Genomic DNA, 27,702 nt, shown 5'->3' with positions numbered 1-27,702 from the left:
GGGAGAATACAAATTTTTCCCTATCGACCAAGACGTTTGTCAAGCGGTCATCAACTGGTCTCTAAGCCTGTGTGACTAAAACACAGTTTTAAAGCATGTAGGAGGTAATTTATAGCACTTGGTGGGGAGTGCCGTGACTTTTCTTTTGGAAAATAAAACTAATATGCAGGTCTGAACTAAAATGAAAAACAACAACAACAAACAGAAAACAATCATCATGACCATTTCTTCTGCATGACATCTTTCCTCTAACTCTGTAAATAATTTTTTAATTTGGGCATTTTTTTAGATTGGTTAGGCAGCATATTTGCAGCATTACTAGAAATAATCATCGAATCAAACAGTCAAAAGTTGAAAGCAGCATTGGAAAGTCACAGAGAGTGATCTCTGCATGACAAGAACACTGTAATACGTTTTATCTTAAATTGTCAAATAATGACTTCATATGTTACAAAGAAAAAAGAAAAGTATGAGAGTAGAACATTTTTTGCATGACTTTCTAAGACTTTATTAGGAGGAAACGACTGCTGCGTAGTCCTAGTGGTGCGTGCTACTCGACCCTCTGCTTTTTTTGTGGAACATTTCTCTTTATAGGCTCACGCAGCAGGAGGCCTTAAAATAAAGAAAAAGGACCACTTTGAGGTCATGACTTACCATGAGGAATAAAAAAAAGGATTGATGGATTTCAGAGAGCATTTCACAGCCACCATTATCATATTATTATTCAACAACAGGTTATAAAAGAACTCTGTTTTACAGAAAAGAAAGAAAAGCAACCTGCAGAGTAATGCAACTTTTATAATAGCGAGAAGTCTGTTTCCAATTTGATCTCTGGGATGCTGTTTGTGGGTTCGCCAAGCCAGGCATTAGAGTAAAGCTGGGACTAATAACCAAGTGAAACCAAAGACAGGTCTGAATTCCAAAATAAATGACTGATTAATTTACAGCATCCGACTGGATCCTGATCTGCTTTTAAGTTTTCTGCTATTTCTGATACAGCAGAACAAGAATATGCAACTTTTTGATGGAGCAAAAGGAACCAAAATGTTTGGACTTGCAGGTGAGGATAATTTGATAAGCATGTGCATAAAATTTAGGCTGTGATTTATTAGTATTTTTACATAATATGCATTTAGGTAGCATTTAACCCTCTCAGATGATTGATCAAAGAAACACTTCTCAAGCAGTGTCTTGGAAGCAAAGCGCTTTCTGATTAAAAAAAAGAATAAAACATCAAGTTAACATCCTTTAGCCATAAAATTGGAAGATCATTACCCTTTGTTAACATGAAATATGAGAGTTTGTGAGTTGAAAACATCTCATTATGATAGAGTTGAGTCCTGCATTGTTCCCATGTTGGATTTGGTTTCAGCTCAGCCTTTCAGTCGAGACGAGCCAGGCATGGAAATAAATAAAACAAAGGCACAAATTTCAAAATTAGTTAAACTTTTTTTTTAGAGAAAGAAAGAAAAGAAAAGCTAAACTAACCTTAAATGATGCCAGACTGAGCTACAATGCCCGGTCTGGAATTAATACGTGTTTAATTTACAACATATTTGTGTATTAAAACATGTATTCTTTGTATTGCACACACTGTAATTGGTATTTGATTGCTCTGAAATGTGATATTACTTTGAGAAGCTCAAAGGTACATTTTTTAAGTGTTAATACATGTCATGTAAGTACACACACATATATATAATGTAAAAAAAAGTATGCTCACTTCGCTCTACCTCTCATCTGTGACACTACAGCACCAACAATGAGCAACATTAGCCATGTTGGCTCAGCTTATTTACTTGCTAACAAACAAAAAAATTTCAACAATGGACCAGAAATGTTAACCACACAATGACCCACATCCAGTGATATTAGGCTTTAGTCACACATTCATAAGACCAGCTGGCAACCATTTGTCAAGCACTGGTCAGCAGGGAAAAATGAGTATTCCCATCTGGTTGTGAATGGTTGTTAGCAGTGACTATGATATGGAAGACACTGTTGACTGCAAACACTTGCCAACCTATCGCTAAGTAATAGTGAAGCTGTGAAGAATGCGTAGCAACTGGTGCTTTTTCAAGTTATACAACCCCTAGATGGTTAATCAGCGAGACAAATCAGCTTCTTCCATGCAGGCTTTGTATCAGAACCCTCTTAGCAACAGATTTCACTCAATGACAGCGAGCAACCACTTGCTAAGTGGTTGGGCAATACACCAAGTGACCCTAGCAACCAGGTCTCTGACTATTCTCCAAGTCTGAGGCCTTAACAATAACTATTGGCCTTCAAATATTTTTGCATAAGAAAATTGGTGAATGTTCTGGATAAAACCAGAATGCATGCTAAGAACATTAACCAGTTCAAGAATCCAAAAACAGGGTTTGCTGTTGTAAAAATACCATGTTGGTGTTAAAAAAATGCACATATACTGGACACAGTGTCTCCCAGTACCCACAGATTCCAACACAACTCCACATGAGTTTGAAAAAAGTTGCCTTGGCAAGATGGCCATGCATGCCTTTGGGGTATCTCACAATTAGTCTGTGTTATATGTAAAATGTGTAGGTCTGAAAGTACTGTAAACCTCCATTCTTTCAGTGTCTTTGTCTGTGACCTCCGTAAACGATCGTCTCAATATCTTATACAAAATATAATTTTCATTTAGTAAATTATGGTCCCAATTGTAATGGGGCCCCCTTGAAAGAGAATAAAACCAAGTGTGCTTTTCTGTGTGATTCACAAGTTGCTAGCCTGTGGGTGTGCAGTTTCTCAGTGAAATCTATCCCTCACTCATTACACCCAATGTTGAAAGAAAGAAAATTATGGTGTTATGAATATACTCGACTCAAGCTTGTCAAATTTATTCTGGTGTTAGCAGGTAAACTAACATTAGTTAACATCATGCAGAAAAACGACAGATTTTTCTACTGAATGTGAATGGGGCACTAGATAGATGAAGAAATGTTTGGTTGGCTTCAGGGATCAAAGCCAATCCTTAGCTTGCCTTCATCTGGCTATTAGCTAGCTTGCTTACAAAAATGACCCAGCACATTTTTAAAAAAAATTTAAAATTCTAAACAAGCAAAGAATCCCAGAATCCCAGAAAACAAACTGCATCAACAAGTTTTCAAAATCTTCAAACAGCACTAGTTTTTAGTGGTTTTTATCATTAACAATTGGCATAATTAGCAACACAACTCCATGTCACACCGAGTACCCAAAGGTTGCTTTACTGAGCCTTGGCTGGTCCCCAACAGCAGATCGTGGTCCAACTACAAAGATGGAGCTCAGGGAGAAGTCTGAGTATAAATCTGAGACGAGTTATATTATGATGGGGAGTTGAACAGGCTGATATTGCAGCAGCAAGCTGTTAACATGGGATAGTAACATAATGAAGGACTGCCAGCATTCTGCAGGCTATATTTCTCTGGCTGTGATGCATTACTAGAGCAGTGCATGATTAACAGTAGATATAAAGTATTAATGACCCACATTAGGTAAAATACATCTCAAAATGTTTGCATTTACACTGTAGGCCCCCCTATGATCTTTGAAATATCCTGGCAGTTTGGCTGACGTGAGGATGTTTTCTCCAGAACCTGTTTAAGAGCTAATCTCTAGTGGAACATAAAACTGCTCACAAAAAACTATTTGCATTTGAGCCATAAAAATATTTTCTCCCTGCAACATATAAAGCATGCTTGCTACAAATTACAAGCAAACATATAGTACAAGCAATATAAAATCCAACCATGTGGTTTTTCCAAAACCCACAGACCCCCACTATGCAATTTTGGGAAATGTAAATACATATTTCTGCAGAATGGTCAGTTTCTGAATAGCTATGAAAAGGACCAGGTATTCCAGCCAACAACAAAAGTGACTTTACTGCTCGTATCCTGGTAACATATTTTCCTGGATTGGATATTTGTCATATTCCAACAGACAGTTGATCTCCAATGTCAGACCCTGGAGGCTTGGTCTAGTATTTAGCATTGTGATAAAGACCCTGCTCCAGCTACCGAGGAAAGCTTCTGCCTTTAGACCAAGACAGAAAACAAAGGGCGTACGATACACACGGATGGTTAAAATGATTCTGTTAAATTAAAAAGAAATGTGACATAAACAATAAAAATAAAACATAGTTTAAATAACAGATAAAATGCTTGAAACATTGGTAAAAGATTCACTATGATGATTGGTCATTGACCTACACGAGGTATGATTGAATAGTTCTGCAAATCTTCCTATAAAAAGCAAAAATCTACACTGAAAATTTCTGCCTTCTCAGTGCGACATGAGCAGGTGTGTGAAGACAGGTGGTGTACTACAGGTGGTTCATGATGAATGTCCTCAGGCCATACATGGGTAGAACTCCCTCTTGGGGGATAAAGTCACTGTGCAAAACTCATTAATGGTGATGATCCTTGACACAAATTAGAGTTTTACACAGAAGTTGATGTTTTCTCTCAGCCTACACTTGAAGCTATTGGTTAAATTGCATATGCAGATGTGCAGATGGTCAGAATAGTTTATTAATTTAACTTTGGAGGAAGACAAGTGGACTTGTTTTTAGGGCTTTTACTTTGGAGTCATGATTCATGTTAACTTTAACAACTCACATGAAGACAGGATGGATCAGTGATGCTCAGAACACTTTCAAGATACCAGCCCCACTAGAGGTTAAATACCTGAGATGCCCCATCACCTTTTAGTGCTGAAGAAGCTTTTGGAGTGAGGTGAAATGTTTTCAAAAACCCAAAAAGGAAGCCCAGCTGCCTTCAACTCAAGTGCTTAAAACTACCATGACCTGGATGACTAAGAACCAAAACAGACAACACTCTGAGGTCTAAGTTTTTATAGGCGATAACCCAAATCCCAGTCCTAATTTTGTGTTACTGTGGCTTAACATCTCGGTCTCAGGTAAAATGATTATTTTATTGGTTACCTGACTGCCAAGACTTGGGAGAGACTTTTACCAAAACAAAAATGACATATTGTGATTGCCTAGGGTTAGATAGTGTTAGTGTCGGGGTCAGTGACCTTAATAGGTTAAGACTTCTAATGATGGGGGGCGATTGTGGCTCAAGAGTTGGGAGTTTGCCTTGTAATTGGAAGGTTGCTTGGTCGTTGTGTCCTTGGGCGAGACACTTCACCCGCTGCTTACTGGTGGTGGTCAGAGGGCCCGGTGGCGCCAGTGTCCGGCAGCCTCGCCTCTGTCAGTGCGCCCCAGGGTGGCTGTGGCTACAATGTAGCTGCCATCACCAGTGTGTGAATGAATGGGTGGATGACTGGATGTGTAACCAGTCCCCCTTAGGGACTAGTAAAAGCGCTATACAAATACAGGCCATTTACCATTTTTAATGATAATGTAGCAGGAAAAAAAGATTTTCTTTATTTATTTTGTTAGAAATTAACAATATAAAGAGCTACACATTGCTATATTTTGGTACTACTATTACAGAATAGCTGTCAGAAAATGTGACAATGAACAGCATCTGATGTTTCAGCTATCTGTCAGCCATTCCCTACCAGCTGTCAAAGTAATCTCCCTCTCCAGAAAACACATAATCTGGACGCCTCCGAACAGTCCAAACTGTGTGGGGAAATACACTGATGCATAAAATTATAAGGTATGAGAGGTCTGGCATTTTTTTCCAAGTTGCCAACAGAGCTGAATAAAGCATGTTCAGAATAGATTGCTGCAATGACCCAATTATGAAATACAAATTGAGGTTTTTCCTTTAAGACTCAGAAGAAAATTACATTGTCCAAGATTTGCTTTCAGGCACATGCATCCTTCTTCTCTTTGTAAATTGGGCCTGACAGTGTTTCAGTGACTATTTATACCAAAATGCCATACAACAATTAACATTTTTTGGTCAACCACTTTTATTCCATGGTGAACCGCTTACTGGGACAGATGTGAGATATTTTAACACTGAACAAGAAAAAGACGGAAAGAGTAAAAGAAAATTTTTTTGAAGCAATGCCGAGAATTTTGTTCATACGTTTATTGGACCCACCTCCCTCGCTGTCCTATATGAACTCTCACTAGGGCAACTAACTGCATGGTCGGTGCACATTTGGTCACAAAGCTCCAGCTGCTGGATGGCACCACACCCAGACACATGGACCAGTAAAAGTGTGAGAACCTGGATTTGGTGGAAACAATGACGCTGCTCTCAGCACCGGTTCCTGGTTGCCTATGCATTTACAATGGCTGTTTGACACGTGCAGTGTGTCCTTTCACTTTCCATAGTTACCCTGCTTAGCTCTATTGTTATCTCCAGGCAGTCATTTTCCAGTGTAATGTCAACAGTCTCATTACAGGGCTCAGAGGAGCTGGATGATATATATCATAAAGTGCAAGTACTCAGCATGTGTATTCGTTCAGCTATTCTTTTCTTTAGCGGCTGCAGAATAAATAGTCTAGCAAGTGTTTCAGAAGTTAATGTTTCCAGTGTAAATCACAAAGGCCTTTTCAATGTTGAAAGGAGTAGTGTAATGTGCCGAAATTACTGTTAAACCTATTGGGAGTGTCACGGGCCTAGTTCAACAGCAAATCATGTCTATGACCATGTCCAGCTGACAGCTCTTTTAGCAGACACATAACTAACTGTCCGCCTACACACTCGATCATTATTTTTGGTTTCATCTAAGAATTTATTATGTTTATATTAAATTATAAAACATAGCTGTATAATGTGCTGTTAGAATTGAGTACTCAGGTGAACATCGTGTTGTTCTGGTGTTTGTTTGTTTTTTTATTAGAAGACGAGCTGTAAAACACACTTCTGGTGTATCAGTTTGACTAAAAAGCGTTTACCACTGACTGTACAGAAAAGGTTAACTTGGTGTCCATGACATCAACACTGCTTTGTATGTATTGTTTTAAAGCCTTGACTTAAACCTTTTGGATTTTGTTTTTTTGAAACCCAACACATGGATCTGACTGTGCTAAATGATAGCGTACCGTGCTACCATCATTATCTTTTTTATCTAAATGGGAACACAATTTACAAAATGAACATCAAAATTGATGATTAAAAATCATTTAGACCATAAATTCATTAGAGAAATGTTCACTGAGGCCACGCATCAAGTGAGCAGTATGGCCATTTTCTGATGGACTTCTACATAATTGAAGTTTTTTCTGCAATGCGAGGAGTTGCCCACTTAAGACCATTAGAAAAAAATGCAGTAATGGCACTTCATGTCCACAAAATGTGGTCCAGTTCATCTTTTACATACAGTCTATGGTTTTTACAAAAGGGTTTTGTATATACAGTGGCTTGCAAAAGTATTTGGCCCCCTTAAACTTTTCCACATTTTGTCACATCACAGCCACAAACATGAATCAATTTTATTGGAATTCCACGTGAAAGACCAACACAAAGTGGTGCACACGTGAGAAGTGGAACAAAAATCATACATGATTCCAAACATTTTTTACAAATAAATAACTGAAAAATGGGGTGTGCGTAATTAGTCAGCCCCCTGAGTCAATACTTGAACCACCTTTTGCTGCAATTACAGCTGCCAGTCTTTTAGGGTATGTCTCTACCAGCTTTGCATATCTACAGACTGAAATTCTTGCCCATTCTTCTTTGCAAAACAGCTCCACAACTGCCCTGTGACGGCCTCAGAGGTTGTCTAAGAGAATATTGGGAGCAACAACACCATGAAGTCCAAAGAACACACCAGACAGGTCAGGGATAAAGTTATTGAGAAATTTAAAGCAGACTTAGGCTACAAAAAGATTTCCCAAGCCTTGAACATCCCACGGAGCACTGTTCAAGCAATCATTCAGAAATGGAAGGAGTATGGCACAAGTGTAAACCTACCAAGACAAGGCCGTCCACCTAAACTCACAGGCCGAACAAGGAGAGCGCTGATCAGAAATGCAGCCAAGAGGCCCATGGTGACTCTGGACGAGCTGCAGAGATCTACAGCTCAGGTGGGGGAATCTGTCCACACATATCCATGTGTTAGAATGGCCCAGTCAAAGTCCAGATCTAAATCCAATCGAGAAACTGTGGCAAGATCTGAAAACTGCTGTTCACAAACGCTGTCCATCTAATCTGACTGAGCTGGAGCTGTTTTGCAAAGAAGAATGAGCAAGGATTTTAGTCTCTAGATGTGCAAAGCTGGTAGAGACAGACCCTAAAAGACTGGCAGCTATAATTGCAGCAAAAGGTGGTTCTACAAAGTATTGACTCAGGGGGCTGAATAATTACGCACACCCCACTTTTCAGTTATTTATTTGTAAAAAATGTTTGTAATCATGTATGATTTTCGTTCCACTTCTCACGTGTACACCACTTTGTGTTGGTCTTTCACGTGGAATTCCAATAAAATTGATTCATGTTTGTGGCTATAATGTGACAAAATGTGGGAAAGCTCAAGGGGGCCGAATACTTTTGCAAGCCACTGTAGAGCTGATAAATGTATTTTACTTCTGTTATTCCAATTATTGAACTGCAAAGATTTTTGTAACTTAGAAAAGGTGAAACTGTTTGTGTGTATTACATGCATTACATGTCAACTGACATGTAGCCATTGAGTAAGAGCATACTGATGGGCAGCGGTAAGGGGTGAAACACACAATGCCTTTGTTCTTATGGTATTTAAAGAGTCGTCGCTGTCATTTTACACGCACATGAGATAGAAAGATGGTAAGAGACTGACGATGGTACTGACATTGGAACCCTCAAAAACAATCTATACCCATAAGCACTGGGAAGAATCTGATTGGATTTAACCCTGCCAATAGGGTATGTGTGTGCCATATGTGAAGATCAGCAAAGATGACATGAAATCTTCCCGCAAATATTTACCATGCTGGCTTTGATAAAACGTCCCACCGACCCCCACAAAGCCCAGGCACAACGCTTGAGACGGAGCCGCTAAATCACCTTCAGAGCTGGAACAGTTTCTCTTTTGTATTAAAACTTAATAAAATGGGACAGCAGTGCAAATATTTTCACAGCAGAAAATGAAGCCAGACACACAGGTGCACTGCAGAGGCCGAGCGTGGCGGCAACATGGTTTTGGCTCCAGAAGAGGCATGCGCTATATGTTTCAGTCGAGCTGATCCTTTAGATTCATTGTTTCAGTCTGTTGGCAAAGGCGTGCAGTGCAGGCAGGAGATATTTATATTATTCAGCAATTTAAAATGTTTGCGTTTGAACGACTTGTTGAAGAGTAAAGATGTTTTATACTTCAGATGAAAGAAGTTTTGTTTTCAGGAAGAGGCATGATTTCAAGTAGAACAAAACATAAACAATGTAAAGCAGAAAAACCAGTAAATCAATTAGGATTCCCATATAGTGAGCTGCTCAGCCTCTTAAAACTCTTGGCTAAACACAGGGCCTGAAGAGAGGGAGAGATAAAGAGAGGGAGGAAGGGAACAGCTAGAGTGCATAAACAGATGGTCACTTAGCTGGTGAACATTAAATAGACATCAGAGATGCTGTAGGCACATCTGGAGTGGCAGGAAGGTGGGTGCACAGAGCTGCAGATCTGTGGGTTAATTAGATCAGGGTCAGAACTTCAGTGCGTGTCTATGTTGGAAGCTCACAAATTTAACCTAAAAACACACTTTTTTCACCCTCCATTTGCAGTATTAGTGTCAGGTTTTGCTTTTATTTACTTAAAGGCTTACGCCACAGTTTCCCCTGAGGTGACAGTAAGTAGAGCAGAAGAGCAAATATTGTGTTTCTGGTTATGAGATTGTGTCTTGTTTACTAGTTTCTAGATGTTAAATTTCTTCTGAAGCAATTGGGAAAATCCCGTCCTTGACATACTTTAACCAGGTTTCCTCTGGAGGTCAGAGGCTCAGAACGTGTGTCCTTACAAATTATATTTATATGACCCACCTGCCGAGTGTGCGTGCTAAAATAAATCACATCCAGCATTTAGCTGAATATTGTTGCTGCTCTTATAGAATCCATGGAAATATTCAGAAGGATGGCTCGTTGTTTATGTACAAATACATTCACAGCTCTATCGGTCACACGACTGAGCACTTCCCATTTTTGCAACTCACATGTAAGAAATTAAACTGTGAAATGATTGTGCCTGTGTAACCAGATGTGATTTTAAATAGGAACTAAAGGTTGTAGTAAGATATAAGAGACGACAACTCTTCTCCTTTATTATTATTACTCAGAGGGGAAGTCGTATGTATTTAGTCTTGAATATCCTTTTCTTTCTTTTTTTCCAAACAGCACAGGCACCTGTTACACAAAGTTGGAAAGTTAGAAATATTTTCCACATCAAACTTGTGGAACAGATAAACTGTACATTTAACACATTTGGTTTTCAACGATAATGTTTTTTTCTCTAGTATTTTATATCTTTAAATCTTCATACTTTAGTCCAAGAGGACAGTACTGCTACTGCTACACCCCCATAAGGCTGCGTATGTGAACCTATCCACCCTTCCTTGCTGGAGATGGGAGGTGGAGGCCAGAGCTGGCGCTGGTGTCGCTGCCCTGTGTTCTTTGTGGCTATGGAGGAGGAGGAGGGACAGGATTCAGAGTCCTGCGGTGGGAGGTTTAGTGCACTGAGTGGGCAGCAGCTCCAGCATCTGCTCCCTCTTAGCGGCAACCACACTGGGTGTTATTGTTCCCGACAGAGATGAAAAAAAAAAGGGGGGGGTGGAAGATGACATATGAGGGGAGAAAAGGGGAGCGGTAGCGAAGCATGGAAGGCAAGTTTAGAGAAGTTAAATAAAGACAAGGAGACGTGTAAATCTGATGAAGTTTTAGTGACTGAAAAATGAGTCGGAGAGAGGGAGCGGCAAGTCAGATGGGGGTGCGGGTCGATGGTGGTGGGGCGGGGTGGTGAGGGGTGTCTTAAAAGCATCATTAGAGAGTAGGTTTTACCTCCAGGCATGCTCACCCAATGACTCACACCTAGAGCTTGTTAGGGCTTCTACTCACCAGAGAGGAGGTCGAGTTCAAGGCCACAAGCGGGGTTGTGTGTCGGAACACGTGGTGAGAAATGGATAAATAAAACAACAAAGCTTCACATGTCTGACACTTTGGTTTCAAAAGGAAGGGGAAACCACTTCCAAAAATAAAACCCCAACTGTCATTCTTGTCTTCTGACTGCTGGAACAATAGCAGTTTTCTCTAAGACTGCCATTTAGCATTTTGAATATTGTTGTTGGACAATGTGCTTATGAAGCAGTTTTTGGTTCCAACAAACTACAGATGCTGTTTACAAATTCCAAACTTTTTATTAATATACTCAGTATTTCTTTGTAACCACATTAAAAAGACAAAAACGTCATGATTATAATATGTTGTCCTCAGTGATGCAGCCTTGTTGGTGGGGTTCACACATGAAGACGGAAAGTTGTTTATAAAAATGTTGAAAGTAGAAAAATGAGATTCACAGCATGAAAAACAAAGCAGAATTTCAGCGTGAAAAGCTATCTACATTAGGATGTTATAGACCTTGTTCTGTCACCGAGGTCAAACAGGCTGTGTGCCGTTTGGCTGAACTCTGAATAAAACCACGTATTACACTCTCATTCTCACCCTTCTCCGGTTGTGTCTGTCCTTTTGGGATTTCTCGCACGTATCTGAAATGTTGGTAAGGTGTTAGTCTGCATGAATATGTGGAATGTGGGAATGGTTTTGGCTCTGGTAATCTGCTGACAGCTCTCTGTGTAAACAGCTATCCTGATAGACCAGGAATTATAAAGATGTCATCTGCCTTGCTGAATAGTAGAGTGGAGATTTTAGCTTACACCTGTAAGGTCAGCAGTTCATTGATGGCTTGTTCTGGGATTGTGTGACCGGTGCTGACCCTCGAATTGTCAAACGTACAGTACACATGTATGACTGAAAATGTGTTAGTCTAACTTTGGTGACTGATAAATAAAAGCACAGAAAGTCACTGTGGGTTAGTGAAATGTTCCCATCCCTTCACCCTTAATGAAACCTTACTTAAACCTTACAGAGATGCCACAGTACTGACAGCTGGTTTTGAATTAAATTCAAGGACCCTAACTTTAATGTGATGCTTCTCCATTCCTCTGTTTTTGTCACTCTATCTTTGCCTTCTCCAACAAATTCTTCCGGGAGATTTGGCACAGTGGAAAACAGAATTACAAACAAAGAGGAAGACCTAAAAGGAACCTGTTTAAAGGAACTGTGTCCAGGCCCCCCACGAACTAAAGAGCAATCTAAAACGCTGTCACACTGAAGAAACTGGATTGTCTTCAGTTTGTTTTACAGTCATCAGCTATACATTAAAAATAATCTCATGATCTCAGTCTGTTTAAATCGAGACTTCAGTCACGTCTGCGTCAGCCAGAGAAGTTCTGCACTTTGGCAGCTCTACTTTATTATTATTTATTTATTCTACATTTTCAGCTCACAGCAGCTTGCTCTGTATGTATCAACCATACTGTGCTTTTTAAAGAGCTCCTTCCAAACCTATATTGGTGTCTCACGACAATGTGAATTTTTATTCTTGGATAATATGATTTCCTTACACTTCAAATTTTGTCAAATCCCACCTGAGTAAAGGCTTCTTAAACCAATGTGGACATGTTACAATGGAAGGAGACTTACCATAAATCTGAGCGTGCTGGCATGAGCCTCTTCTTTCCACTGAAATATGGTTCAAAATCTTGGGTCTTGAGTCTGTGGGTGTAGTCTATATAGCCAGATACTTCCTGTCCAAGAGTATTATGATCCCTTATGAAAATGACCGACTGTAAAAAGAGAGAAAAAGAAGGAAACCCTCTGTGTAAATAATCATGACCATCAAACCTCTCCTGAGTAACAGCCAGTGAGGAAAAAGTCACTTGTGGAAAGATAGAAGGGATCTGTTACAAATCCTCCCACTTTGAAATATAAAGGGTCGTGTTTTACTTTGAATCAGGTTCAAATCAGCAATGAGTCCAACTTATGTTATACTTCAATAGGCCTCGCTTGCAGAAGTGGGATGTCTACAAAATATCCTGCTCAGATACTAGCGTGGGACACGGTCTGAGTCCTTCCACTTACAGTAACTAAAGTCTGAGTTCCGTTCCAAAACACCTACAGCTGGGGGAAGAATGTACTTTTAAATGACATAAAAAATGAAGTGCTTAGTTAAAACTTGATGTTGTGTGTCATTATAAGGAATCTTTGGTGGAAAGGGAGGGAGAGTCAAGTCAGAAAAAACCTATCCCGTAGAGGGAACCCTCTCTCATTGTTCCACTTGAGGTTTCGCTTTTTTTTCCTTATCCAGATTTCAGGGTTTAAGGACACAGGGTGTCATGTGTTGTGCATATTGTAAGCTCTTTGAAGCAAAGTTGTGATTTCAGACCAAGTCAGTCTAGTAAAATTACATGAAAATGACAGACCCATGCCTTGATGTTTAAAGTCTTTGGACTTGGTCTGAAACAATTGAAAACCTACCAGACAGGCATAAATCAACAACTCAAGAGGGGTCCTATCAGGCACACAGGCAATCACCCTTTACAGTAGACTTCTAACAGCAGGGTTGCCAGTACATTACATTTATTTATGTAACAAAACAGTGCAGGCCTTGACAGAGACCACCAAAACTGGGAGCAAAATATAAGCTGAATGCCTGTTTAGCTTAGAATATGAAATATCGCCTCTGTCAGTGCGCCCCAGGGTGGCTGTGGCTACAATGTAGCTGCCATCACCAGTGTGTGAATGTGTGCGTGAATGGGTGGATGACTGCATGTGTAAAGCGCTTTGGGGTCCTTAGGGAGTAGTAAATACAGGCCATTCACCATAACACAGGATGTGCAGGCGACACTTGGGCCACCTTAACTCAAACACGATCTGATTAAAACACCATGAACAGGTTTGGATTCTTCACTGCCAGCAAAACACATACTTCTAAGGACAGCTTCATGACTGCTCATCATGTCTTTGAAATTAGTTCAAACTAGACACAACCTGAGAAAAAAGATGATGACGAATGGTTCCGTCACTGGAATCAGACAAAGCAAATGGAAGCCAAGTTGTCCAAACCCCCTCAGGCGACAGCCGAACATGAAATGATCTTTTCATGTCGATTCGATGGTTTCGATAACACAGGATGACAATGCGTGGAAAGAACTGAACAGGAGACACACTCAGGTGTGAAGAGGTTGTTTTGTCTGCCATCACAAAGACAAGAAAGCAGCTTTTCTTTCTGTCTTTTCTGCCTCGTCTTGAGATAGGAGAAGTCTTTTTGTGGCCGACTTGTTTTGTTTACTCTGAGCATGAATGAGTCCCACTTCTCGGCCTACAGTAACACAGTAAGAGGATCCTTGTGGAATACCTCAGCTAGTGATATCACATTTGTATAGCTGTCAGGACACGGGCCATCTGCGGATCCCTTTACTAAAAAGGCATGAGATAACTAGCACTCCAGAGCTCAGACGAAAAGAGGGCTGCTTTCTCTCCACCTCTCAAACGTTTAAAACAGATGCTATCAGGTTCACAGCTGGCTGGAGGACTGAGCCATATACCCTATCTACTGGCTTCTGTCCTCCTGCAGCCAGCCTTGAAAAGACATCATCAGGTGGACCCAGCAAAGACAAAGATGGTCAGAAATTCTGATTAAAACAATAACAGTTTAGCTTGTCTTTGGGGTGCAAACAAAAAAAAATAGTCCACAATTTTCAGTGTCCTCAGTTTCACACTGTAACACTTAAAACGTCTCATTTTTATACAGCCTTCAGCTCTTAGATGTGTTCAGGTCTTGTCAATCTGAGTGGACGTAACTGCAACAAGGTTATATCATGATATTAACAATACGCATTGTGTTGAGTTGAGTAACTGTATTTCAAGACTCTAGTAGTTACACTAAAATGTGACTAAAATTTTAGAATTACCAACAAATGCAACAGTATTTTAAATGTTTTGCTTACTTAGCATTTCTCTTTCTGTAAAAGTTTATTTTTTTGTAGTATAACTTCTTGAGAAAATAGTCTTTGACATAAGTTTCTGGAAAATTAGAACTGAAAATTATATCAAATCAATATGGTCCATCCATCAAAAACAAGCCACTGCATATTTCTGGAACTAGAATTAGGTGGGTAAAGAGTCATTTCACTCACAGGTCGCAGGGAAAGCAGAACAAACGAGTCAGACTCTATTATTTGCTCCAAACAAGCAACATGAGTTTCCAGCCGCCTTGTAGGAGGGAGCAGGGGGACCTCCACCTTACACCATGGAAAACAAGTGGAGGCCTTACATCACCTGCCAGCAATTACCAAGAACAGGTGCTGTGACCTCACAGGGCGGCGAGTAAGGGGCCCCACTTTATGGCAAACATCAGTCTATTTAATGCTTAAGCAGCTGAGCGCTGAACTAGTCTCAGGTAGCGATTCCAGCCTTTTGTGATACTCAATATTCAGTTTGAAACTCTTTTTTTTTTTTTTTGTACGCAAGTGAAGTATTACCTGTGGCCACGAAACACAACAAACCATCTACAAGTTCTTTTGACTATACAACCTTAAAAAAGTCCAAATAAAAGCACTTCCATACAAAAGTAAGCATGTTTGTTAGTAAGCAGGATTTTTGAGGTTTGTGACAAATTGAGAGGAACTCAATACCTCCTTGACACACACATGTAAATTACTCCACATGCTGTTGGCCTTTCTTTCAAAGCCCCATGGACGTACAGTTTGAGAGGGCTATACAAAATCAAATCACATCAAACAGAAGCTGACAGGAGGTCTTCCTTTGTGCTTTGACAATGTTCTACAGGTGGGGACACAATGGCCAGACCACTTGAAATCCTGTAGAGGAGCATGAGACATCTGAATGTGTGTGTGACTGTAGATGTTTGCCTGTGTAGTGGGTACGACACAGAAAGAAAGAAAAATGCCAAATTAGAGCTGAATAGAGCTAAGTGGCAACAAGGAAATTGAAGCTTCGATTTTAGAAGCCACTTAAATATGTCTGTAGGATAGATGGAGGCAACCATAGATCAGGAGATCGAGAGAGTTGTCCAGTAATCGGAACATGAGTAGTAGAAGTGCCCAGCTGGAGAAGAAAAGTTTCATTTCCAATAGTTTGTGTTTTGCCCCATTTGTTACTTATAACCTTTTAACGCTTTTCTTTTACTTCAACCCAGAACCGGTTTGATCCTGGTTCTGATGGAGGTCTCTTCCTCTTAAATGGGTATTTTCCTGTCCAGAGGGTCACCAAGCACGTGGTCAAAGGAGCGATTGTTGGGGTTATAGAGTTTTACCTTGCAATATGAAGCACCTTAAAACAAGTGTTTCTGTGAACTGCTGCTATAAAAATACAACTGCATTGATTAAAATATTTGAATATACTATATATAAATATAGTTGAAATGGCTGGCGAGTGTTATTATCTTTTGAAGTACCACATATCCTTTAATCTAATGATTCCTTATTTAAATTTTAAGTCAACATTGCTTTTGGTCAGTCAATGAGTGACATCTGAGAAAACGCAAAATAAAACAAGACGAAGCACATTAATTCACTTCAATTCAATTTTATTAATACAGCACCAAATCAAAACAACAGTCGCCTCAAGGTGTTTTATATTGTAAGGTAGACCCTAAAATAATACATACAGAGAAAAACTCAACAATCATATGAACCCCTTTGAGCAAGCACTTTGTCGACAGTGAGAAGGAAAAACTCCCTTTTAACAGGAAGAAACCTCCGACAGAACCAGGCTCAGGGAGGGGCGGGGCTATCTGCTGCGACCGGTTGGGGAGAGAGAAGGATAAAAGACATTAATTAATCAACTCGGCATTCAGTGGATCTGAACGGTTTTAAATCTAGCGACTGGACTGTAATTCCCTGTGTGTAGGGCTGGCTCTGATGTATTTTACTTGTTGTGTTAGGTAATAAGAGAATACATAGGTAAAGCAAAGAATTCATATTGAAAAAACAAGTGTTCCACTAAAAATAAGAAACAGAGTAATAAAATAGGCTGTAATGTAATGGTCTCAAATAGTGAAACAGCAAAATGTATTATCTTTTGCACGTTGTACACAATCTCACATAAATAAAATCATATCAGTAAACCTGTGTAGAGAACTGATTGTTTACTACCACCTTCACCAACCCCTCTCCCCCATCCCAAACACACACACACACACACACACACACACACACACACACACACACACACACACACACACACAACCAACCTGTCTGAAGGCCCTCATGGCCCCCACTTCCCCCATCCTTCAGCCCACACCCACATGCCCCCAGTCCCTGGGAACAATCCTGCAGTGTCAGGGAGCCGTGCAGGTGTCTTGCGGTGTCAGCTGCCATACTGTTTATTATTGGTAGGCTACGCTTTAGGAGGAATCCCGGGCCATCACTAACAACTGTGTAAATTTGTTGGGGTAAGGAAAACATGGCCTGTACTGCAGGAATGTTTTGAGGTGAGAGCCCTTTTTTTGGCTTTACCCTTGTCCCCTTTCTTGAGAAACATATGTGTGTTTGTCAGAGGGTTTAAGGAGGGGTTCAGGAGTAGGATAAGGGGGGGGGGGCTCATTGCTTATTTGACTTGGAAGTGACTTCACACAGGCTGCTTGTGTAATAGATGCAATGGCAGAAACCATATGTGGTGAGGTGTGTTGCATCTGTGGGGATCTACCCGAATTACACATCCTGTAGGACATGTGATCCAGAGCCCGCGTTCACTTACTTGAAGAGTGTAGGCAATGAACCAGGTCAAAGCAGTCAGTAACCTACATTAGCCGGCACTAATGGCAGTGACTTAAAAAAAAAAAAAAGAGAGCAACGCTAACAACTTACTCAATAATCTTAGCAACCAGGCTATGTGCATGACATGCTAATCGTTCCAAACAGCTTTGCTTCTGAAAAGGCTTCACCAAATCTGAACTGGCCTGATAATAATGCCATCCATCCATTCATCCACCCATCCATCCTCTGTAACTCATGCTGCTGGGCTGTGGAGCAGAAACCTGAATAGAGAACCCCCCCCCCCCTCTCTTTTTAGGTTTAAGAGTTTAAGTAAAAACATTATACTAATATATATTTTGTTGCAAAACAGTAGACAGACACAAGGACAGTGAGGAGAACGAAAAACACAAATACAAAACATGCAAACACAGGAGAAAGTATGAGTCATTGTGTATTTTTACCCCAGGAGGCACAAACAGGTCCTCTATCCTCTTATTATAAGTGGAGAGCGGGTGGAATCTGAGTCAAACTTCAGGTTTCTGGGCATCCACATCTCCGCTGATCTCACTTGGGCCCACAACACCATCGCCCTGATAAAGAAGGCCCAGCAGCAGCTGCACTTCCTCAGTGTCCTGCGGAAGAATAACCTGGACCAGAAGCTGCTGCTGGCCTTCTACTGCTGCTGAATGGAGAGCGTGCTCTCCTCCTGCCTGGGTGTTTGGCACGCAGGGGCCACTAATGAAAACAGGAAAGCCTTAGAGGGTAATTAACACCGCCCAAAAAAAATCACTGGCTTCCCTCTGCCACCCCTGGAGACCATCGCCAGATCCTAATGTCTCAGGAAAACCAGGGCCATCACAGGTGACCCCTTGCACCCCGCCCACCACCTGTTTGACCCGCTGCCTTCTGGTCAGCGCCTCAGGTCAATCAGGTCCCACACCTCCAGACTCACAAACACCCATTTCCCCTGGGCCATTTGGGCTGTTAACAAACACAACCCCCATCCCAAACCCCACCCCTGCCCACCCACCTCACCAATCTGAGCCATGGTGTGAGTAACCTTCATCACTCAGGCGAATCACACACAGCCTCCTTCAGACCAAGTCTTTTCTTTGCATTACCTCTGAGTACTTTGCAAGTATTTTGTTCTCCAATGTGTGCCTTTCTCTTATTTATTTATATATATATATTTGTGTTGTTTTGGATATATCCCTCTTGATTGTATACATTTTCCTGTTTGCTATTCTTCCTGCTGTTTACTACTTATATTTTATTCCAGAGCAGTTGTTGTGGAGTACCTACAATTTCGTTGCACATGCATGTACAATGACAATAAAGGTCTATTCTATTCTATTCTATTCTATCTTGTTATTGTGGATCACAGCAGCCTTTTTTAATCAAATTGTGATTTTTCTTTCATGTATTCCCTGCAGACGAATCACTTCTGGTAAAGAATAATTGACCTCAGTAATGACCCAAACCCTAGCACTGAATTCTAATGCTAACCTAATGTTGAAGGCAGGCAGAAAGCATGTTTTGGTTTGGGGTTTTTTTGTAAAAACTGCAAATAGATTTGATGTGCATCCCTCAGAATGATTATTATCTTTTGTCACAATTGCCAGGGTTTGGAAGAACAGCACAGAGGTTGGGGTTGAAGTCATCACCTATGATTAAACTACTGAGACCACAAAAAATACTTACATGGTTTAAATTGCTATGAATTCATTCTACGAGCCAGCAGCTGAATTCAGTGTGTATCAGAGCTATTTTGAAGAGACTTTAGGTAACAAGCTACAAAGATACCACAACACAGAGACATCTAATATATGCAATGATAAAAAATGTGTTAGAGTTTGCGTCTTACAAGAGCAGGTACAAGAGCAGAGGGTTGTGAACTGTTTGTGCATTGCTAGCCATAATCTGTTGAAGCAGTCTTTAGCATACCCTTTCATCACAACCCTCAACCACTGATATACTGCAGCCACCCTTTCCAGTGAATGTTGCTGCATTAACCCACAGCCGAGTGGAATTTTAAAACAGGTCTATAACTACAAAAATAATAAATAAATAAAGCTGGTAACTTCTGCTCAGCAGCTTTAATGGGAACAACTTCTATTCTACACCTCGCCATTTTCGTCTTATCATGTTATTGGCTTATCTTACCTTATAGAAAAATAAAATCTTTAATTTACAGATAAAAGATGTAATTGCCTTAACAGACGCTGTAGTATATGTATGCAATAAGGATTGGAAATAATCAAAAGACATTTCTTTTTTTCTCTCACTTATAATTACAGGGTGTGTCTCTAGACAGATGTCTTGGCACCGGATGCAAAAATGCACAAGTGAACTGTTCAAAAGGACTTCAAGCTCTACACTGTGGTTTAATGTTATATCTGTATTCACTTAAGGCACTGCACAAAGGTTGGTCAGGCCACACAAAATGGTACAAATATTTTTTAAATGATTGTATGAAAAGCACCGAGCTAAAAGAGTTTTAGATCGTCACAGAGTGTATGCACACATGCTTTTGTTGCTAAAGACCATAAAAATGTCCAAAAGTGCACAAAAGACAGAATACAGTGTTTTGAAGTCATGCGACCTAAGGTCCAGAATAAATTTTTTATAATGCACAGTATGTTTGGATATATTTTCCTGGACATGCATGAGATTCTAGGTGGATGTTAAAATACAGGATATCTAATTCTGGTTTAGACGTCATTTCTGAAAAAACAAAAAACAAAAACAAAAACATGTGTTTACTTTATTTGCTCTTCAAATGCATCCATAAACAGATTACATGACTGTTTGCGCAAGAAATGAAGTAAATAAATCCAGAAACAGGTGTCCTGCTGTTGAGCTTTCTAAACACCCAACAGTGGACAGCTACACCCACTGAGGTTAGCCGTACGGGCAGAACAACTATGGCCAAATACCAAAGAGGAAGCGGCTCAGTCAGTCAGCAAGGAAAGGCAAGGCAGCTAGCTCAACCCTTGGCTGCATTGGCCTCTGTCTTTTTGGAGAACCCGCCAGTAAAGCCATCACCACAAAATAAGTGGCTTGAACCCACACACTTCAAATTACAGGGCACTCGAAATCAGAAAATGCTATCCTGCTTTTTGCAGTTGATGTTTTAGAAATTCTATTAAAACCTCCTCAGTTGGGCCCACGGTGCAGCTCTGCAGTTTTTCCTCTGACTGCATCAGTTCATATCGACTGGAGCCACTCTGAGTGGAGTAGACACAACTGTAGACACAACTCAATGAAAACACTGTAGAAAACCCAATATATCAGTTTAGTTTCTAATCTGGAACTAAGAAGGGAGCGTGTACAAGCAGTAAATGCAGGCCTATTATGAACAAGCCGCGTTCTTTTGCAAGATCAACATCAGTGAATCATCTGCTATGCACCTCGATGTATCAGGAAGGAGTTAAGTTTAAAGAAAAGGCTTTTACTGCTGCTGCTACTTCATGATGGCCAAAACGTCACTGTTAAATTAATAGACAGAAAGACAGTAAAGTTTTAGAATTACTCTGCAGCCTGCTAAAGAAGAGAAAAAGGTTTGAAATATTTGGCAGGTGGCATACATTTTCCTGTTCCCCACAACTGCAGCTGATAAAGGCCTTCCCCATATGGAGAGTAAGCTGTCAGCCTGACAGGTGGCATCACTTACAGCGCTCGGTGCAGTGCCCTGTAACAGAAACAGGGTAAAGTTTCTACTCCCGAGAGGAGAAAAAAATCCTGGCCCTACAGTAAATTAGTCGCATGCCTGAATTCAGAGAGGAATTACGGGTTGAGAATAGCGGGCGGGTCTGGCACATGTGGTCGCAACACAAATCAGTCAAACGCCATCTCAGCTACGGATTTCAGACACCAAAGTGACCATGCGAGGCATATCTTTTCCCTCCCCTCCACTCCTACAATCATTTTCCACATTCCACTGGCTTTTAAATTACCAGTGGGAAGAAGAATACAAGTTTAGCCCAAAATATATGTGAGAGTAGTGCAACAAAGCTGTTTGTCCACTAGCAAGTTTGCAAATCACAGTCTAAAAGAGCGATGGTGTCATTAACTTTGTGGCCACTTTAACCCTATTTAAGTAGAGATAATCTTTTATTGTGCAAATTCTACGCTAAACCTGGTTGGCTGACACAACCGTCCATGTATAGAAGGAAAACAACATTTCTTTAAGCCTTCCTACTTTACTTCTACTTTAAAACATCTAATATTCTTTAAGTCTCGGTGCAAACAAGGTGTAAATCTGCATGTCTTAAACCTGAAAAAATCCTCAGTTTATGACAGTTTGCTTCAGCAGTAACTAAGAAATTCAAGATTCCACATCCATAATGACCAGTGCTTTTTATATTTTAAATTGCAGCATCATCGTTTATGCAACATCTGTATCGAATATAGTTGATGAAGACATTGTGACATCACTGGAAAGCAAGGTCCAGCTGTGAAAACTTGAGGTCCACATTTAGGTTACCAACATCTTGGTGTTTGCAAACTGGATGCAATGAGTGAGGGGCGGATCTGACTGAGAAACAAAAAGCATACCCTGCTTTATCGTCCATTTTCACTCTAATGGGGACTATGATTTACAAACAAATATATACATTAATTTTTAAACTAGCGAATGGGTGAACAGAAAGTTTTCTCAGGTTAAATAGCAAGAAAGCCAGAGGACAGTTTCTCATAAACCCATATACAATCAGACATCTTAACTGCAGGAGTACCCCCACGCCCCCGGTTAAAGACAGTTCAAGGCACAGCAATGGGATTCATTTTAGACTATTTGATTGTAGCAAAAATATTCATAATTTTTATGTTGTAAAATTGTTATTAATATTGATATTGATATGTACATTTACCAAAATACATGTGGTGGGCTGACCAAAGGCACCTTTTTGTAATCTTTGTAAGCTTTTAAGGTAGGACAGACAAAAACATCTAATTTACCCATAATTTCCTTCGGGATTAATAAAGTATTCTGATTCTGATTCTAATCGCCCATCAATAGCTTCAGTTTTCAAAACCACACTCTACCTTCATCTGTTATATGTAATCTTTTGTTAAATATTCAATTTGTCTAAGATAAGACTCAGAGTTTTACTTATTAATACAGCATAAATAAACCTTTCAGCTTGACTTGACTACTGCAGTAGTCACTATAATACTGTAACATTGCTTCTTATTGTGTAATTACCTCAGCTTTACACTTTACAGAAATCCTTGCATACCACGAGTCATCTTAGAGTTATAGTTTAATCTTGCTTCCCTCCAATCAGTTTTTTAGGGCAGTTATTCATATTTTTCCTGCAAATTACATACATGACGATTGATTTTTATTTTTGTAACTTCTTTTGGGGGTTTTAACTGTAACAGTGACATTTACAACTCTATCCATCTTTCAAGAAATCTCATTTTTCCAGGTCAGTTCAGGCCTCCACTTCTGACCACATGCCCATCGTTGGCACAGACATTAAGAAAATCTTTCAGTGTTCTACAGACCAGAAGTTGCTTTGCAAACACAGGTATTTTCTGTGCTCTGGGCTTCTTTAGGAAACAGTTTTATTTTGAGACCCTCCCTTATTAAAACAAGATTTTTATCATCTGTACCAAAGACTGCAGGGTACAAACTGTGGTACACCACAACTAGCAAAACAGTCATGAAGTTCAGATCAAATATACTGAGGATGTGATTCAAAACTTGAGCATAATATGAGCATATTCATTGTTAAGAGTGATGTTGAAGGCTCCACCCTATTTTATTTTATTCAAGGGTACAGAATACAGTATAAATAAAGAGAAAGCCCTTTAATAAGTTCTAGAAAATACACAAACCTCTATTATCTCAAATCATTACTGATCATCTTTAAGATCTGGTGCATTAGGGGCCACGAAAACCAAGAATTTTTTGTTTCTATAAATTGTATCTCCTTGTGATTTCGTGATATAGAAAGTGGATCACATGGAAACTGTATTTTCTTGACAGGATTATTATTATTATTACAAAAGATGAACACACCTAAACACAAAAAGAAGAACTTCCTGACTTACTTCCAGAGATCTGCTTGTGCAGGTGCATGAAATTACCAACAGCTTATGAGCAAGCATTTATGAAAATCTGAGTCCTTGAGAACCTGTTCATGAATGCCTGACACACAAAACTTGAGGTTTTCTTGTCTTTGTTTTTCGGTGGGAAGCTGCTCAGAATGTAAGCTGCTGTGTTTTCTTGGTGGAACAAAGGCGAAGACCTTCAGGTAACTGTAGCCGTGCTGAGGATTTGATTTCTTATACATCTATGTGAAAATGGGCCATGCAAGCAATGTTGTCATCTGTGCTACATGCTGTACCATCTGTAACAACTGATTTAGTGCTGTGAAAGAACAAAGTTGTTTTCACTGAAAGAGTTATGATAAAAAGGGACCAGGAGAACCTGAATGACTGAATGTTGCACAAACTAGTCAGTAACTTTCTGTGAACACCGCTTTCTCAGCTCTGTCACATGTGATGAAGACAGTTTGCAGTGTAAACTATAGGGTTGAAGCCAGGAGGAAAAGAAGAAACAATCGAAAAACCTCACGTTTCAAATTTGAATGCATTTCAAACAATATCTAAACACAAATGTAAATGCATGTGATCGGCCCGTCAACATCAGCCAGGCTCTAACAACATGCTAAGATGGCCAGTAGTTACTTAGTTTTTGTTTTTTCTTCTACCGCAGTGGATGCCTCCACCTGCACCTCCACCTCTCCCTAGCATGCTCTTCTGTCACACCTGCCTCCTTCACTACATCCATGAATCTTCTCTTTGGTCTTCCTCTTTCCTCCTGCCTGGCAGCTCCATCTTCAACATCCTTTGTCCAGTATGTCCACCACCCTTCTCTACACCATTTCAACCTCGTCTAGAACTTTGTCTACAAAATACTCAATCTAAGCTGAGGAACTCATTTCTAATCCATCCTGGTTATTTCCAGTGAAAATCTGTCTGCCACCTCCAGCTCCACCTCCTGTCTTTTTGTCCGTGCCACCTGCTCCAAACCATAAAACATAGCAGATCTACCATCTTGTAAACCTTTCCCTTTCACTCCTGCTGCTATCCTTCTGTCACATATCATCCTACCCACTCCACCCTTCCTGCACCTTCTTCTTCATCTTGTGCACTGTCTGTTGCTTTGGATGGTTAATCCCAGGTATTTAAACACATCTTGCTTCACTACCTCTGCTCCTTGTAGCTTTACCTGCACCTGTAGCACCTGTCTCCCTCCCATTCACACACATGTATTGCTGCTTCTTCCTCTCACTGAGGATCATAATGTCGCATCACCACATAAGTTAAGACATTTGTTAAAATGTCTACCTTCAACAATACACATTTGCAAACAGAACAGACTTCTATGGACAGTTTTCCTCTTCATGATAACTGCAAGAGGGTGAATGTTATCAAAACTCACCTGTCTGGATTTTGTTAAGGCTTAAAGCTCATTTAAACTGGATTTCTCTACTGTGTTTGCACTGTTGGCGCCTTTTAAAGTTTTTCCAGTTGAATTATCTAAGCAATAATATGGCTTGCTGGTGGTAAACTATATCATATGATATATTATTGTATTTGCTAACCAGTCTGGTTAGCAATAGCTAAAACATTCCCTGCCCAAATATGGTAATTTCTTGAACCAACAACAACAACAACAAATTCATAGCAGCAGTAAAAACACAACACTCAGGCTTAAAATAAAGAAAATTTCATAAATCAATCAGTGACATTTTATTTTTAAACTAAATTGCTTTCACTGCCAAAACAACGTTCTTTATATATCTTCTCTCCAAACTATTTCATTGCTTCCTTTGTTTTTTATGCCTTCTAAAGCTATCAAAGCTATTGCCACTGACTTCACATGACCTCATTGGTTAATACAAACGCCTGAATCAGGAAACATAAAATATGCATGTTTAGTGGTATAAGAAGCCAAAACTATCCAAACCCACCTGCTTACATTAAAAAAAAAGTAATTTGCAAGGTTTACGTCCCGTTACAAAAAAAAAGCGTATCATATAAAGAACATCATATCACCAGTCAAACATGGTGGTGATAGTGTCATGATCTGGGGCTGCTTTACTGCTTCAGAACAACTTGATAATTGATGGACCACGAACTCAGAAACTCCTGAAGGGGAATGACCAGCCATCAGCTTGTGCCCTGAAAAGGTGGACTCAGGTCACGTAGCAGTACAATGACCTTAAACACACCAGCAGGTCTGCCTCCAAATGGTTCAAAAAGAAGAAAACATTTAAATCAGATTGAGATGCTTTGGCACGTTCTTATGATGGAAAACCCTCCAGTTTGGCTGAATGGAACAAAAATTCTGCTTGGAAGAGTGGGTGAAAATTCATCCACCGAGAGTGAAAGACTCATTGCAAGGTGGGTGGCACAAACAGTTATTGGGTTTAGGGGGCAATTATGTCTGCACATGGGGCCAGGTAGGTTTAGACAACATTTTTCCTTCAATGAGTGAAATCATCATTTAAAAACTGTATTTGTATTTACTCTGGTTACCTTTGTCTAATATTCTAATTTGTTTGGTGATCTGAAACTATGCAAAAAAAAGAAAAGTCAGTAAAGGGGAAAGTAAAGTAGAAGATTTTCTGCATGTTATGTGAAACTGAGTAATAGCTACTAAACACATTTTATGAGCTTCTATGAACTACAGTATGACAGCATCTCCACAACTGGCCTAAACCAAGATGACATACAGCAAATGATGTAAAAGTCAAGATTACAAAAATTCTTGAATCATTTGGCTGGAATCGGGAAGTCATCTTAGTGGTCCGAATACTTATTATCACCTTGGGGACAAATAACTTTAATGTGGTTTAAGTTGTCGTATAGTTACTCAGAGTGCAGCTATGCAGAAATTACACAGTGCCCGTAGTTCTAAAGTAGGCTCGAACAAGGCTGCCACAAACAACTTTATTTTTGAGTGCACTCCCTTCCTGTTATTTGAGACGGATGTTTTAACAGATTTTTGAGTGGAGGCAAATACATGTTACATTGGTCAGCTGCATCTGCAGCTTAGAAGATACAGCAGTGCCCTGGCTCACAAAGTCACTATTTTAAGCGGAGATGTTGGCTACAGTAACCACATGACGATGATCCAGCAGTAGTAAACACATACCAATCTTTCACTGCAACACTTAGTAGAATTTAAAGGGCGACCAACAGCTTCTATAAGGACTGCTGGTATCTGAAGATTCACTTCATACTTCTGACAATATTTAGTCTTTGCTATGTGGCGCAAACGTTATGAACCAAAAGCTGCTCTCTAACATAAATTTAAGCCTAGATTTTTACGTGTACATGTGTTACACTCGTCCATTATCCGTTTCCTGGTTTCTTACTTCAAATCCACTCAAGCTACACAAATTAAAAGCAAAGATCTCAATAATGTAAAGCAAACATACATCTTACTTAATTCTGTTGCAGTGAAACAAAGCAAATGCATTGCCAGGATTGATAGTTTATCTGTTCTAGTCAACACAGGAAGTAAAGTCAAACGCCAATGTCTTTATGAGACAGTGTTAAAAAAAAGTTGTCAAAGGGTTGTTTATATGGCATGAAGAAAAAAAATCAAAAGACTTCAAAAGCCAACACAGGTGTAGTAAATACAAAAAAAGAAAAAAGGATGCTTTGAGGGAGCTGACCACTGTGAAAACACTCTTGCAGAAATCCCCTGAGGCATAATTATTTTCCTTCCTTCTTTGTCTTGGACAAAGGTTAGTTTTGCTTTTGTCAGATGAAGAGAGACTAAGGGGTTTAATGTCTTTATTTCCCACGTTTTTACCTGACTACATGTCTGCAATGGTCCAAATGTGGTGAAGTTGCTCACTCGTTGTGTAGAAATATTGCTTCTTGAGTTTTATATACACTGAGCAGTAATGCAACGCTGTCTCACACAGTTTGGATGCTGTGTGAAATGTTCTTAAAAAGATAATCCAATCATCTGAGGATCAGTTACACAGTGCTTAATTCAA

The 27,702-nt window shown here is 39.9% G+C and overlaps 1 protein-coding gene across 2 annotated transcripts in view; it reads right to left on the bottom strand.

Moving 5' to 3' along the window:
• cfap299 (cilia and flagella associated protein 299) overlaps positions 1-27,702 on the bottom strand; it is a 79,413-nt gene that overhangs the window by 5,515 nt on the left and 46,196 nt on the right. For both annotated transcript variants that reach the window (XM_026186881.2, XM_026186886.2), the window contains exon 4: positions 12,594-12,736. In XM_026186881.2, coding sequence (XP_026042666.1) covers positions 12,594-12,736 — 143 coding nt within the window. The remainder of the gene's footprint in view (positions 1-12,593; positions 12,737-27,702) is intronic.

The sequence above is a fragment of the Astatotilapia calliptera genome, chromosome 12 (assembly GCF_964374335.1).
Source record: "Astatotilapia calliptera chromosome 12, fAstCal68.1, whole genome shotgun sequence".
In the NCBI taxonomy this organism is placed as follows: Eukaryota; Metazoa; Chordata; class Actinopteri; order Cichliformes; family Cichlidae; genus Astatotilapia; species Astatotilapia calliptera.
Note: the sequence above shows the minus strand (reverse complement) of the source record. Positions and strands in the feature narration are given on the sequence as shown.